This window comes from Quercus lobata, chromosome 8 (assembly GCF_001633185.2).
Source record: "Quercus lobata isolate SW786 chromosome 8, ValleyOak3.0 Primary Assembly, whole genome shotgun sequence".
Lineage (NCBI taxonomy): Eukaryota > Viridiplantae > Streptophyta > Magnoliopsida > Fagales > Fagaceae > Quercus > Quercus lobata.
Window position 1 is genome coordinate 29,076,309 of NC_044911.1, and position 16,524 is coordinate 29,092,832.

Sequence of the window (16,524 nt, forward strand, 5' to 3'; positions counted from 1 at the left end):
TAAAAGACATAAAGATCAAAGAAACTCAATCAAAATATATTATGCTTTTATCTAATACTTATATTATGCTTTTATCTAATACTTCTAACTTATTTAAAATTATTTTAACTCTATCTAAAATTGCTTATTAGTTATAAACCATTTATTAAAATTCAATTTAAAACCACTCCCAATTCATTTAAAATTAATCTAAATTTTATTACAAAAACTTTTTTTAGTTCAAATATAAATGTGGATAATAATTTTATCGTGTTCTAAAAAATAGATTATTCATTTTCAAAAATTTATGCAAATAACTCTTTTTTTTAATTATAAATTATCAAAAAATGTAAACATAAAAAAAACTTATCACATCATAATAACAAAACTTAAGTTAAGTAAATAACAAACTATATATACACTCATGAATAAATCAGTTTCATACTTTACCAAATAATTAATATCCATACAAAACTTTTTCAAGCGTGGAAAAAACTATAAAAAAGACTATCTATAATAATATTAAACTTAAGTTATAATTTAAATATACATTTATTTATATGTCTTTTTAAATGCATCCATTCATATGCATGTGGTTATAAATTAGTGTTATTTATAGTAGGAAGCATGAAGGCTAATATTAGGACAAAAGTTAAACTAGAACCGTACAATCCCTTAGAGATAAAGATAAATGTAGTAACTATTAGTTAAATTTTCGTTGGTGTTGAGCTTCTGTATTGCATTATAAAAAGGTCAAACTAAACATTCTCTCATTTCAATTATAACGAAACAAAGAACAAAATAATTAAAGAAGTCAAAAAGAAAATATGGGTTTGAGACTGGACATTGCAATGATATTAATGCTATTCTTGCTAAAATCCACTGGCAACGTCCAAGCCAGTATCTTTGATGTGAAACAGTATGGAGCAAAAGCTAATGCGGATATCACCCAGGTATAAATGCACAATGTGATTCAACTGAAGATATAAAATATGCTTACCAGAATTGTTAGCTAAAATAACTTTTGTTATTCATTTTGTCTTTAGGCTTTGACAAAAGCTTGGAAAGCTGCATGCGCATCAACGGGTCAGAGTAAAGTTGTGGTTCCAGGAGGGACATACAAGTTGGGCGCAGTGCCTTTGGAAGGTCCTTGCAAGGGTCCTATAGAGCTTCAGGTTATAGGCACTTTACAGGCCCCAGAACAACAATCTGGGGATAGTTGGGTCAGTTTTAACCATGTCGACTTTTTTACTTTGTCGGGCAGTGGAACTTTTGACGGCCAAGGGAAAATCGCTTGGGGTCAAAGTGAATGTTCCAAAAATAAGTACTGCAAGCAACTTCCTATTGTGAGTTTATTTCAATCTTACCCTGTACAATTCCCACCAATTTTAATAAATATCAACTTTATCACACGCGTTCTTTGCACTGAAATTTCCTCCAAACTGGCTTGAAAGAATTTCTCCCAATCCATTACGTGGTAATTCGTAAATCAACCTCTCTCTCTCTCTCTCTCTCTCTCTCTCTATATATATATATAGATAGATTGATTGATAAATAGATATGCATGTACAAGTTGTTATTTGAGTCACCACATAATGGATTGAGGGAATTTTCTTCCTAACCAATTTGGGTGCACACTCCATCTATTTTGATAGAGTAGAATGTCTTAAATTTCTTAATTTACTTTTTTTCCCCTAAATTTGTCTTATGGATAAATAACTTTCACTTATGTGATAGGTTATTTTTGAAAGCACAAAAAGTGGATACAAAATATTTCTATTCGTATAAAAAATAAGATATATATATATATATATATATTACTTAACAAGGAATGACACTAATTAATTTTGTGGGTTTTTCTTTTTCAAAAATTGATCAGAATATAAGGTTCAACTTCATCACCAATGCAATCATCCGGGACATAACATCATTGGACAGCAAAGAGTTCCACATTAATGTTTTGGGGTGCAAAAATGTTACATTCCAGCATGTTACCATAAAAGCACCTGAAACTAGTGTCAACACTGATGGAATCCACATAGGGCGTTCAACAGGGATCCACATAATTGATACAAATATTGGAACCGGAGATGATTGTGTCTCGCTTGGTGATGGAAGTCGGGATATAACTGTTGAGAAAGTAAATTGTGGACCTGGCCATGGAATAAGCATAGGAAGTCTTGGAAAGTTCCCAAATGAAGAACCTGTGAGTGGTGTCAAAGTCATTGGTTGCACTCTTACCAATACAATGACTGGTGTGAGAATCAAAACATGGCCTGCTTCCCCGACTGGCTCTGCCTCTGATATGCATTTTGAGGACATTATCATGAATAATGTTGGCAATCCTATCATCATTGATCAAGTTTACTGCCCATGGAATCAGTGCCAAGCAAAGGTGATAACATTCATACTTGGAAGTTTGATGTTGATAGAATTAATGTTCAAAGTAGAGAATTACTTAATACTAATTAATACCATTTTTTTTATTATTGGTTTTAGATACCCTCTAGAATTAAGATCAGCAATGTTAGCTTCATAAACATTCGAGGCACATCTAAGTTTCAGGAGGCTGTCAAGCTTGTTTGTAGTAAGGGCGTGCCATGTGAAAAAGTGGAGCTTCGTGACATAGACCTCAAATACAACGGACATGACGGCTCTTCCACATACCACTGTATTAATGTCAAGCCCACGATTTCTGGCAAACAGAATCCTCCTGCTTGTACTGTCAAAGCTTAATCTAGTTTAAGCTTTTGAGTAAATATTAGTGCTTGTGTTCATATGTAGAACACGGTTTAAGAAGGCAGTTAAATTTAGAGTAAATGTAATTATTTTCTTTGTAAAGTGATTGTGTTCATAACTTCATATAGAGGACACAGTACAACTGAACATTTGTACAGGCAAAGTCAGTGAATTGTAATATTGTCAATATCAATAAGTAATAAAACAAAACCAGGTGTCATTTTCTCCCCTGCCTTACCTTTCAACCAACTTAACTCGGTGCAAAAAAAGATGAATGATCTAGTCAATCTCTTCTGAGGCGAAAATAATCTGAAGGCCCATTTTGCAAATAGAAGGCACAGGTAATATATCTATAATGTATTAGGGAGTGCCATTTTCTGTCAAAAGAAAAATGCAAAATGAAGTCACCTTGAAGAGTGCAAGAAAGGACAAAGATGAGGGAATTGAAAGAGTGAACAAAGCTAGAAGAAAACTAACTGGCTTAAAATCATGTTGGTATGATGCTTATCAAGGACATTTTCCCAAGTGCTCTGACATCACTACTGCTGATGACAATGAAAGGCGGAAGACATGTGGTTGGGATCTTAGCAATTGCTTTCAGAAAGAGTCTGGAAGACACCCTTTTCCTGCATGCCATACTAAATCTCCCACGAAGAATTACCAACAATTCTTCCTCGAAACCAATTCTATTTGCCATCGGTTACAGTTGAGTATATTTGATCTTTTCTCATTTTTATTTTTATTGGCTTCCCCTTTTCTTGAATCCATCTGAATACAATCTGTTTTGAATTTTTATTTTGTTTTTATCAACAGATCTAATTATATCAGGCATCAAACAGAGAAATTGGTAAATCAATTAGTAATATCAGCTAACTATGCCAAAGAAAAATTAGACACCATTGAAGAGAATTCGAAGCATCTGTTGCAGGACTCAAAAGATATACATGATTCTTGGACTAAAATTGATCGAGAAACCCAACAAGTGGCTCAAACTTGTAAGAATGTCAGTAACGAGATCAATGGTGTATTGAAGCAATCGGAGTTAGTTTTTGAGCAATCTTTAAAGATCGCAACTTCTCAATCCAACTGCAAAAAGGGCAAGAAACAATGAAGATAAATTTGTGTAAGGTTGAATTTAATCAACTATGTGTTGGCTTTATTCCGTGACAAATTTGCTTGTAATATAGCACTTAGAAACCCTGTATTTAGGTGGGAATCATGTAAGGGTAGTGTGTGAGAGAGTGTGAAGAAATGCTCAAGACAGTGCAGTGAAGTAGAGACTCGCGACTAGGACTCGCGGCTAGGACTCGCGGCTTGCAAGCCGCCAAAAGTTGCACACGCACAGAGCATGCAGGGGAGCTAAACAATCACGCCAGCTGGAGCACTACAGGACAAAAATCCAGACTGGCCATTTAACTAGCTTGTGGCTTGAACTCGCGACTCAGTTAAGTCGCGAGATCAAGTCGCCAGCCAGCCTTGTTTTGGAAAAATTGACTCTTTGCATTCCATTCTCAAACCAGTATAAATACCCCTCATTCCCACAAAATATGTGTGGCTATTCAGAAAGAAAAACCCTAAGAGTGGTTTCTTAAAAACACCCACCCAATTAGAGAGAGCTACTCATTCTTAGAGAGAAACCTTTGTAGTCTCTTCTCATTCCCTCTCTCATTGTCATACCTATTGAGAGGAGATTTCTATCCAAACACTACCCACACCAATTTAGAGTGTTGAGTGTTTTTGGAGTTTTGGGAAACATTGGAAGATGCCAAGGATGGCGGATGCTACGGTCTAGTAGCGGAATCCGGTAAGCTAGAAAAGAAAAAGGTTCGGCGCAACCTCGTTGGAGCAAGAAGTTTGGAGGGCTTAGGTACATCGGGTAGATTAGGCTTGGAGGGTCTATTGCTGTTCATGTATCCCAACTACATTTTCTAGTGGATTATTGACCGCTTGGAGGGCGGCGGAGAGGTTTTACGCCGAGAGTTTCGGTTTCCTCTTCGATAACACATCTTGTGTTGTCCTTGTGTTTGCATCTCTCTTCCCTTTGTCTTTGCCTTTTATTTTATGCTGTAGATGTGATTTATAATTGGCTTAGATAGTTTTCCAATTCTGTTTATAGCTTATGTTCATTTTCCACACACTTGTTGTTTGTCATAAAGCTTGAATTGGTTAAGTTGTAATTTGGGGGTCTAAACGTTCAAGGGTGTTTACACACTTATTTGAACTTTCAATTGGTATCAGAGAACTTGTTGTGGTTTAAATACCTAAGTGTGATCCTTGACCCCCTGTGTTTTTTTTTTTTGCCATGGATTGTGCTTTGTATGCCTCTTTGCATGATTTGGTTGGTGATGAATGTAACATGCCACGTGTTTGTGAAAATGCCTCTATGAGTGTTAATCCTCATAAGTGTGATAACATGTTATTTGAATCTATGGGTGTTGTTGACAAACTCTTGAAGAAAAATGCTAAGAAGTTTCAAAAGAATTTGAGCAAGTTATTTTGTGAAAAAGATGATTTGATTGCTAAGCTCAATGAATCCAACAAATTGGTTGAGAAATATAAAAAACTTGCTGAAATTTCTCTTGAAAAACTGAAAGAGTTTGAATGTTTGAATATGGACTTGGATGCTAAACTTGTTTTGTCTAACAAACTTGTTGATGAGTTAAAATGTGAAAATGAATCTCTTAAGATGCATGCCAAGTGTTTGATTGCTGAACCTATTGCTAAAAAGGATGATAATATTTGTTGCAATCATGTTGTGGTACCCGATTTTGTGCCTAGTGTGTGTTCTACCTTAAAGGACAAATCGGTGTACATTCCTCCACACAAAAGAAATCAAAAAGTGGAGAGAAAGGCTCTTAAGCCTAAGCCTCTGTTTAGGTCCCAATCTAGGGATTTGAGTGGATCTAAGTTTGTTCCTACTTGTCACCATTGCGGTGTGATCGGTCACATAAGACCCCAATGCCCCAAGTTAAAAAGAGAACAAACCTTTGTTGTTAGATCCCTTCCCAAAAAGCCTAATGGACCTAAATACATTGTTTGTCACCATTGTGGTGCCTTTGGTCATCTAAGACCTCATTGCTCTAAGTTTCAAGCTCTTAAGAGAATCAAAAGAAAAGAGAAACTTGAGCTTTTTGGAAGTTGTGCTTTGAAAGCTAAACCGGATTGGATGGAAAATGGTAAGTTGTTGAAGAAAGTGGTTAATGCTCTTACCTCCTTGTCTATGTGCATCTCCGGTTTTCATTCTTCCAACCTCGTCTCACTTCCCATTGAGACACTCATTCCAAACAATCATTCCGTTTGGATGAGGAAGGGTTCCTATGGTTGAGCTTTTGCTCTTTTGGTCCTTGATCTAATTCTTTCGATCTTTGTAGGACCCTTCATGCATTAAATGTCATATCTTCATGCATTTTGTGCATCTTGCATTTATTTGTATGCATTGTTTCGTTTTTTATCTTACTTTTATGTTTTCGTTTTGTGTGAGTAAAAATCCAAAACCACATAAAAAGTGAAAAATTCAAAAAGTTTGATCGTATTTGTTTGAGCACATATCACATGTGAGTTTGGCCTTGTACCTTTGTACAAATGGCTTTGTGCATTTTCGAGCTTAGCTTGTTATTTTTGCACTTATATCTTTGTGGGAAAAATCTTGACATCTTTGTGTGATTGTTGTAAATCGATCTTCAAGCTTGTCATGAATGATTAGTCAATAGTCATGTTGGTTTTGATACATGCGTAGACTTGTGCTTATATCTCTTCCCACTTTTTTATTTTTATTGCTTAAAGAGCTCAATAAATGTAAATCTCAAAATGAAAAGAGATAATGAGCTGCAAAAGCCGTCGCATATACTAGTATTCGACTAGGAAAAAGGGAAAGCGACTTATATGAAAATGTATGATGCCTAAAAAGCCAAAGGCTTGTTCATCAAATTGAAATATCACAAATTTCAGGCATCAATCTCAAAATGAGATGTTTTGATTCAAAATGATCAAATGTTATGAATTGTAAAGAAGCCAAATGAAAAGCTTCAATCTTATGTAATCATTTTCTTGTGGGAGGTCATATATGTTCATTTCTATAATTGAGATAGACCACTTGACTTAGTACTAGTTGTGTATGACTTGATTGAATTGATCATTGAAACTTCACTCTAGACTAAGGACTATTCCACATTTGATACACACACACAACACACATGCCTAATGTTCAATGAATGTCTTATTCATTTGTTAGATTGTACTTGTCTAAATGTGATGTGTGTGTGCTCAATCTTATATGGATTAATCCAAAAAGATTTTTGATCATTTTATATGTTTTTGGAAGTGATTTTTATCACTCTTTGTGTTCATGTTTAGTGTTTACTTGTTTTTCATTGTTTAACATGTTCTGTATTGAAAAACAGGTGTCAGATTTTTTGGCGGCTACTTGCGCTCCAGCTGCCAGCGGTTTGGCGACGCGACTCCGCGAGTTCATATAGCTCGCGGCTCACTCGCGACTCTCGCGACTCGCCAGTCGCGAGTCGCCCAGAAACAGCTTTTTAAAGGGCTTTTTGTGGGAAACTTGTTTTAAACCTCTCCCATCCTCTCTAAAACCCCTCTTTCAATATTTTTACATCAAAACCCAACCAATTTGAATGGTTTTTCATTCCATTAACATTTCTAAGGTAATTATAAATTCTTTTCATTATTTTTGATTCTTGGATTATGTTTTGGAGAGTTTTGTGCTCTTGGTTGGGATTTTTATCATAGGGGTTGGGAAAACTTAATTTTTGTCAAATTTCTTCATGGGATTGGTTTCTTTTGTTGATTTGCATTGGATGTTGGCCCCTTGTGGCAGAAAAAACATGTATTAAGGGTGAATTTCATGATGTTCATGCATTGTTTCACATTATTGTTCATAGTGTGCATGCTAGGTGTTTGATAAAATGTCTCTTAGACATTTTTTTGCTTGTTTGGACTCCGATGAGTATCAAACTTTGGGGTTTCTCATGTTTCCTCATTAGGAACATGTTTGGTTCGTTGGTTGTGTATTTTGCACACTTTGCCCCACATGTGCATTTTTCATGCATTGGCCATGCATTGCACTTAGCCACCTCTTGCACACACCTTTGCTACCCTTGTCATGCATTGGTCTTTACCTTATTTCTTCATCCTAGCAAGTCATGTTTACCTTATGCTTTGTAGCATGTTACTTTGTCTTAGGTTTGAGCTTCATTTTCTCATTCATCTTGCACCCCTCATGCATCATTATCATTGTTCGTTCATTCATCTCTTGCCCTCTTTTCTCCTTGACCCTTTGTCTATTCCTGACAAAAAGGGGGAGAGTATACTCTGGAGAGTATACCGGAGTGTTTTGTCATTTCTATATGACTCTTGTGCACATCCTTAGGGGGAGAAATTCTATTTCTCGTGCACATTTGTAGGAGGAGAGATTTTCCATAGTGGAGATGCATATACCAAGGGGGAGAAGACATTGTGTTAATTAGAAAACTTTGTTATGTTTGTTTTCTTGTTGGCTTTATGGTGCTTTGAGTTATGCTTTGTTGTTCTCATTGCATCATGTTTGTGCTTTGAACATGCATATATCCCTATGCTATTATACTTCTTTGAATGCATGTTCGGATGATCATTTGCTTTGCTATGTGATCATTGTAGTCATTTCTATATGACTGTTTTGGTGTATGATCAAGTTGCTCATATGTTTCACATCATGTTTACTTGATCGCAATTTACTTGTTACATTATACTTGTCCTTTTATTACTTGCTTTACCTTGAGAGTCTAATGTGTTTTGTGCAAGTGTTTCAGGTTACAAGTATATATGTTCCTAGTGCATCACAACTTCTCATCATTTTGAAGGGGAGAAACTTTAAGCACTTTTAGTTTATATTGTTTAAGTTTTTATTCAATATAATGTGTTTGTACCCATGTTGCTTTTGTAAGCTTTTAGGGTTTATATCTGTAGGCTTTATGGTCTGTACCATGCTTTATGCAGCCTTTTATACTTTGTCAAATCAGTGCTTTTAACTAAATGTCATGCATTTTCTTGTTAAGTACTGTCACTCTTGTGCCCTTGTAGGATTGTTCCTAGATGCATATACTTTGTGTATTATGCATTGGTTGAGTGTTGAGCATATAAGTATCTTGCCTTGTGCTTGTTAACTTGTATGTCCCTGTGTTCATTCCAAGTGTGAATGAGCATTGTGGTCACTACCTTGTAGTGATTTCTTGTTTGATCAAGTCATGGTTTGTTTCTTAACTCCATCTTTGCTTGATCACACCATGCCTGCTTCATATGCATTTCATGTGTTTCTGCATACAATGATCATGGTGTATTGTTGTGTTTCAGGAGATTCATGTTCATATGATTTAAGAGCTTCACAGTTTCTACATTTAGGTGTGAGTGAGTTTTGCCATTGTTCCCAAACTCAAGTTTAAGTCTAGAGTCTGTTTTAGGGTGTTTTGTCAAGGAATAGCCAAATGGGGAGATTGTAAGGTTGAATTTAATCAACCATTTGTTGGCTTTATTCCGTGACAAATTTGCTTGTAATATAGCACTTAGAAACCCTGTATTTAGGTGGGAATCATGTAAGGGTAGTGTGTGAGAGAGTGTGAAGAAATGCTCAAGACAGTGCAGTAAAGCAGAGACTCGCGGCTTGCAAGCCGCCAAAAGTTGCACACGCACAGAGCATGCAGGGGAGCTGAACAGTCACGCCAGCTAGAGCACTACAGGACAAAAATCCAGACTGGCCATTTAACTAGCTCGCGGCTTGAACTTGCGACTCAGTTAAGTCGCGAGATCAAGTCGCCAGCCAGCCCTGTTTTGGAAAAATTGACTCTTTGCATTCCATTCTCACACCAGTATAAATACCCCTCATTCCCACAAAATATGTGTGGCTATTCAGAAAGAAAAACCCTAAGAGAGGTTTCTTAAAAACACCCACCCAATTAGAGAGAGCTACTCATTCTTAGAGAGAAACCTTTGTAGTCTCTTCTCATTCCCTCTCTCATTGTCATACCTATTGAGAGGAGATTTCTATCCAAACACTACCCACACCAATTTAGAGTGTTGAGTGTTTTTGGAGTTTTGGGAAGCACTGGAAGATGCCAAGGATGGCATATGCTACGGTCTAGTAGCGGAATCCGGTAAGCTAGAAAAGAAAAAGTTTCGGCGCAACCTCGTTGGAGCAAGAAGCTTGGAGGGCTTAGGTACATCGGGTAGATTAGGTTTGGAGGGTCTATTGCTGTTCATGTATCCCAACTACATTTTCTAGTGGATTATTGACCGCTTGGAGGGCGGCGGAGAGGTTTTACGCCGAGGGCTTCGGTTTCCTCTTCGATAACACATCGTATGTTGTCCTTGTGTTTGCATCTCTCTTCCCTTTATCTTTGCCTTTTATTTTCTGCTATGGATGTGATTTATAATTGGCTTAGATAGTTTTCCAATTATGTTTATAGCTTATGTTCATTTTCCGCACACTTGTTGTTTGTCATAAAGCTTGAATTGGTTAAGTTATAATTTGGGGGTCTAAACGTACAAGGGTGTTTACACACTTATTTGAACTTTCAATTTGGAAGAAGGGATGACAATTGTTAGGTTCTGAAGATTTAGGTTTAAATGATTAGAATCATGTTTTTAATGTTGGCAAACCGAGAACAAAAGATGTTTAGTCCATGTATTAGGCAATGCTTAAAAGTGGTTGTTTCAAGGTTCAAATTCAGCTGATTGCAAAAAAGGAAGAAATTTTCTGCCAAGCTCGACTAATCGAGAATTAAGCTCGACCGATCGAAAATCACAGGCACAGTTTTTCTACAGAATTTTTAAACAGGCCTAGCTCACGAAAATGTTTAGGGTTTCATCTAAACCTCTCCTCATATAAAAGGGAAACCTTAGCCACATTTTGAAGGTGCTGAAAAATCTTGTGTGTTACTCTTGTGAGATCTAAGAGGTTTTGTACCTTCTAACTACACAAGAACCTACCAGTGGAAAAACTACAATCAAGCGTTTGGTAGAACATAGTTGCTGCATCAAGATCATTACTGATGGTGATTTGAAACCTTTAAGTGGAAACTCAAAGTCACAAGCAAGGCGGCTTGTGTTGCTGTAAATCCAAGAAGAGAAGGAATCCGTGGATTCTAAGCTTGCATGTGGCGGTGTTAGTAAGTTACTACTGGAGGTAGCAATAGATTTAAGATTAAATCTGATTGTAAAAACTTCAATTCTCTTATAGTGGATGTGCTTACCTTGAGGATAGTTAGGTTAAATCATTTCTAGGTTTTTACCTTGAAACAATTCGTTTCATTGGTTTACTTGGGTCATCATATCGTGGTGTTATTTACTTTCTGCTACTTTGCATGATATGATTTATTGTTGTTTAACTTAGATCTGAATAATTAACCTAAGTAACTACTTGGCTAATATATTAAGTTAAACAATCTGCTTTATGGGGTCTAAACGAACAAACAACAATGATTCATGAGTATCACAATAACCTTGGTATGGGATACATAATCAACAAAATGAGACTGGTGAAATTGAGAAGACAATAAACAAAGTGGGAGACGCAATGTATATGAAGATGACTAAGCTACAAAGCAAAGCTGATGATATTGGGAATGTATCTAGAATCTCCTTAGATAAGCAAAATAAACTTCTGGAGGGGCAATTTGAAGTGCTTCAGGGGCTTCAGTTGCTATCCGAATTTCAATCTCAAGCACTAGAAGAGAGTAGGTGAATGCAAATCAAGCAGTAGAGTCATGCAGGTAAATTTATATTGGATTTGCGTAATTTATCTACTGACTACTAAGTCATTTGATATAAAATTTTCAGAACTATCTTGCAAAAGTTAGCTAAATTTGGACATGAATAGGAAGAAGAGCTTGTTTGGCAACAAGAACAGATTCAACAAGCCCATGACCATCTGTTTGAAAAATCAAAGTCTATATTGGCAGCTCAAGTGTGTTTGTCTTTATCTTGTATTTTTTAAGAAATTCAGGGGCTGTTTGGATTTTTTTTTGTCATCACTCATCACTCCTCACTCAATTTTCGTCACTCATCACTTATCACTTAAAATACCCCAATTTTCCCAACCCCACCTGTTTGGCACTCATCACTCAGTTCTACCATTATTTTTTGTTTCAAAAAAGAAAAAGAAAAAAAAAGTCAAACATTGCAACTCAACAGTGAGAGAGTTGTGAGTTTAATTATGGAAATGCCATTGAAAACATAGTTATGGAAACTGAAAACACTTAAAATGTGTTTTTAGTTTCCATAACTCATCACTCAAAAATCAAAGAATTAAGTGATGGAAACAAAAACTGGAAACAAAATCCAAACGGACTTCTCAGCCATGGGTCCCTCCATTTTTGAGTTATGAGTTATGGAAACAGCAAATCCAAACAGCCCCTTAGTCACCCATGTAAGTTCTTGAATTGGTTTCTCATCTTGAGAAATCAAATTTGAATTATGCAAGATGCTTTTGAACAAAAGAAAGCAACAATGTTTCTTGCTTTAGATAAGCTGTTTGTCTTGCACAATGCCTTATTGCTCGAGTCACGATTAATCAAAGCTGCCTTTATGTACTCTATATCAATATTTATACTCGTGCTCACTAGTACAAAGCCAACTTACAATGACAGGCCCTAGCTTTATATTGGTAAGTTTAAATACCTTTGTATTCTGAGGTATGTAAAAGTATATATATTTTCTTACAAGAGTTCTAATGTTAATGAATTTTTCTTACAAGTCTATGTGCTGCATTAATTCTTAATTGAATTTGCTATACTTCGATTTGTGCCAATGGGTATTGACCAACAAACATGGTTGATCAATCAAATAAGATCGTTCTTCGTTATTATTGCTTCTATTCAGATTCTACATGCCATTTTTACATACAGGTACGTCAAAAAGGATTTGATGCAAGCAAAATTTAGCTTAATCCAAATTTTTGTTATGCATGTAAAGCAAGTGTCATCACCATTTTGCAGGGACTTTGAGAGGTTGAATTATGAGATGCTATACGATCTGATCAACAAGGATAAGTCTTGGGATGCAGATAGCAATGTTGGCTAGTCTCAATGGATTGACACTAAGATACCAAATGGCATAGACAATCTCAAGGATTCTAACTGATAGTTTTTAGACCCCTTAAAACACAATTAAATTAACCTAGGTAATTAGCCAAGTTGTTACTTAGTCCAAATTAACAAATCTAGGTTATCACAATCGCAAAGATCATATCATGCAAAGCAGCGGAAAGATAGATAACACAAAGATATGATTACCCAGGAAACCAAACCGGTAAAAACCTGGGGAGGATTTGACCTAGCTATCTTTAAGGTAAACTTGAATCCACTCTCTTGAAAGAATCGACGTTCATACAATAAGACTTACAAGCCCCCATGCTCGACTTCTTATTGCTACCCACCAGTAGAACTTACTGACACGGCCACGTGTAAGCTCCGAATCCACGGACTCCTTCTTTCTTGGATTCACCACCAGATACAAGCACACCCACTTGTGTATTCTTTAAACTTCAATGGCAGCAACTGAGTTGATCATCAAGGTGTAGATAATATCTTCTCCTTGAAAACTCTAAGTTTGTGTAAAGGAAAGCTCCTCTAGATCTCACAAGAGATTTACACAAACAGCAATATGAGCAACACTAAAACGTGGCTAGGGTTTGCCTTTTATACTTATGACAAATTAGAAAACCCTAAAGCGTTTTAAACAACTAGGGCTGAGTTGGAAATCTGCAGAAAAAAAACATTCTGCCCGAGATTCGATCGATTGAGCCTAAGCTTCGATCGATCGAGCTAGGCCGAAATGCATAATACTTTCTGCATTAGCTCGATTCCAACTTTACATAAAATGTACAACTTTGAGCAAGACTAAAACACTTCTAAATACATTGTTTTGATCATGGTTTGCCAACAATACACATTAGAGTTCTAAATACATAAATACCTAAGTCTTTAGAACCTAACAAGGGGTCATTCAGTTGAATTTGAAATTCTGAAACAAGGGGTCATTCTTATCGTCGTCCCCTTGTCCCATAATATTGAAATTCTGCACTTAAATGATTCAAATGAATTTGAAAATGAAATTAATAAACAATTGGAAAAGAAAATTGAAGCTACTGAACCGACTTTTGAAATTCTTAATTTGGGCTATAATGAGAATCTACATTTAATTAAAATTTGCTCAACACTAAATGAAGAAGAAAGGAAAGATCTCAAAGATCTCCTCAAAAAATTCAAAAAAGTGCTTGCATGGTCCTATGAAGATATGGCCGGAATTGATCCCAAGATAGCCCAACGTCACATTGATACCCATGCCCACACGGTACCCGTTAAGCAAAAGTTAAGGCGCATTAGAACTAAATGGCTCTTAAAGATCAAAGAAGCGGTCACAAAACAGTTGAAAGTATTCATTAAACCCGTACACCAACCCAAGTGGATAACCAATATTATGCCCATACCTAAGAAGGATGGAAATGTGAGGATGTGTGTGGATTTTAGGGACTTGAATAAGACTTAACTTAAAGATGATTTTCCCCTTCCCTACATAGATGTCTTAGTGGATAACACGGCTAGTAATGCCTCGATGTCTTTAATGGATAGCTTTTCAAGGTATAACTAAATCAAGATGGCTCTTAGGAACATGACTAAAACCATTTTCACCACGGAATAAGGGATCTATTGCTACACAGTAATGCCATTTGGGCTTAAGAATGCAGGTGTAACTTATCAAAGGATGGCCACAGCCTTGTTACATGATATGATGCATAATGAGGTTGAGGTATATGTTGATGACATGATTGTAAAATCCAAGGATAGAGGAGGTCACATCATTAACTTAAGGAAGTTCTTCGAAAGGATCAAGGAGTACAGATTGAGGTTGAACCCTTAAAAGTGTACCTTTGGAGTGACAGTTGGGAAGTTGCTAGGTTTCCTAGTAAGTGATAGAGGGATAGAAGTAGATCCATTCAAGATTAAAGCCATATTAGAGACGCCTCCACCCAAGAATGAGAAGCAAATAAAAGGATTCCTAAGTCAACTACAATGTATCAGTCGATTTATTGCCAAGCTTAACTCCACTTGGGAGCCCATCTTCAAACTCCTAAGGAAGAATGAATCCCACACATGGAATGATGAATTTCAAGAAGCTTTTCAGCTCATCAAGGTATTCCATCCACCCATCTTGGTACCCCCAATACATGGAAAACCATTACTCTTGTGTCTCTCTATCATAGGAGATGCGATTGGAAATATGCTTGCACAAGAGGATGACGATAAGAACGAAAGGGCAGTGTACTATTTGAGCAAAAGATTCCATGATTACGAGACTAGGTACTATTGGAAAAACATGGTTTGTATCGCATACAAAATATACGCAGTGGAAAATTAACGGATCTACTTCATTCGCAATTGATAACATGTACTATGTAAATTTCAGAATTTAAGAACAAGAAAGCGTACCTTGGTGCGGTGAAATTCAAAACCAAAGATTAGAAATACCTGGGAACACTTTTAATCTTCACTCCAATTCCATTTATGCCCAAGAAGTGTGGTCTCTCAATCAGTTTATACGTATGTGTTCAAGGGAGAATAAGAGAATGGCTTACACTGACATACACATTATTTCATTCATCTGAAAATTCTGTATGTTCCTCTCCTTATATATATATATATATATATATATATATAACTAATTATCTAATTGGGCTAGCCTTTTGGGCCATTCCAATTGGGCTTTAGTATGTGGCCTAGAGTGGGACCAAAAGGGACAAATAAGACACTAGCTCCAATGGGTTTTGGGCCTTTCTGTCAACTCTTGACAAGCCCAAAATTACCACTAATTATATTTAATACCATTATATAAATATAATTGCACTCTAAGCCTAATTAATAAATTATGTCCCAAGACTTTATTATACATTCAATCCCTTCATTAAAATATTCGTAGTATTACAAAGCCATGAATGTTGACTACCACTTTGAAGATTACTACATCTTAATCCTTGAGTACCCGGTTTAATCCTTTAAGTTATTCATCATATATTTATGAAATCCAATTTCATAAATATATACTTTAGTAAATTCTTATTAAAGTGGTTAGGCCTAACACTCTAAATAACCAAACCCATTAAACTTATCTCAAGGGAATATTTTATATCCCCGTTAAGAGATTACGAATTCTATCTTGAAAATATATGTTCCTTCAACATTAAATGTGACTGTCCAACATACTAAGGTTTTGATCATGACTTTAGAGACCACAAGGAACAATAGCCTCTTTAAAGCTAGGGCCAAGCTTCCTAATCAAAGTCAAGACCTCGAAGGGAGAGAATTCTACCATTGGGAAACCTAAAAAGAGTGTTCTCTAGTAGCAAAATACGTTTGGTGATATTTAAGAGCCCCCAACGGCTATTTTATACTAAGGAGGGGCAGTTATGGTTTTTTTGACCCACGGCAAATGTATACATAGTCAAACCTATGTATGCAGGGTCAAGGCTTTGTACGCAGGCTCCTTTACACGTATGCACTGCGAGAGGCAAAACCCTAGTTTTCTTTGTTTTGAGTATGGATTTCTTCCACATGCTTCTTGTCTGTCTGTAGGGACCACCGAAAATGCCTCTTCCTTGTCGGTGACTAGGGGTCGCCTCTGAGTCCTCACCACCATCACCATCACTAGCATCATCATCATCATCATCATCATCATTATCATCACCGAGATAAGCCAGTCCTCTAGGGTCATACAAGTCCTTTGAATACTGAGTCACCTCCTACTTGAGGTTCCCAGCCAGCC

The 16,524-nt window shown here is 36.4% G+C and overlaps 1 protein-coding gene and 1 pseudogene across 1 annotated transcript; both read left to right on the plus strand.

Annotated features, from left to right (window-relative positions):
* The first annotated feature begins 775 nt into the window (after positions 1 to 775).
* Positions 776 to 2,942, plus strand: LOC115957918 (exopolygalacturonase-like). The gene is made up of 4 exons (XM_031076259.1): positions 776 to 932; positions 1,026 to 1,325; positions 1,859 to 2,374; positions 2,479 to 2,942. The coding sequence occupies exons 1-4, from the start codon at positions 807 to 809 to the stop codon at positions 2,713 to 2,715; spliced, it is 1,179 nt and encodes a 392-aa protein (XP_030932119.1). The 5' UTR covers positions 776 to 806; the 3' UTR covers positions 2,716 to 2,942.
* A 167-nt stretch (positions 2,943 to 3,109) lies between these two features.
* LOC115956698 lies at positions 3,110 to 12,786 on the plus strand (annotated as a pseudogene).
* Positions 12,787 to 16,524: the final 3,738 nt, after the last annotated feature.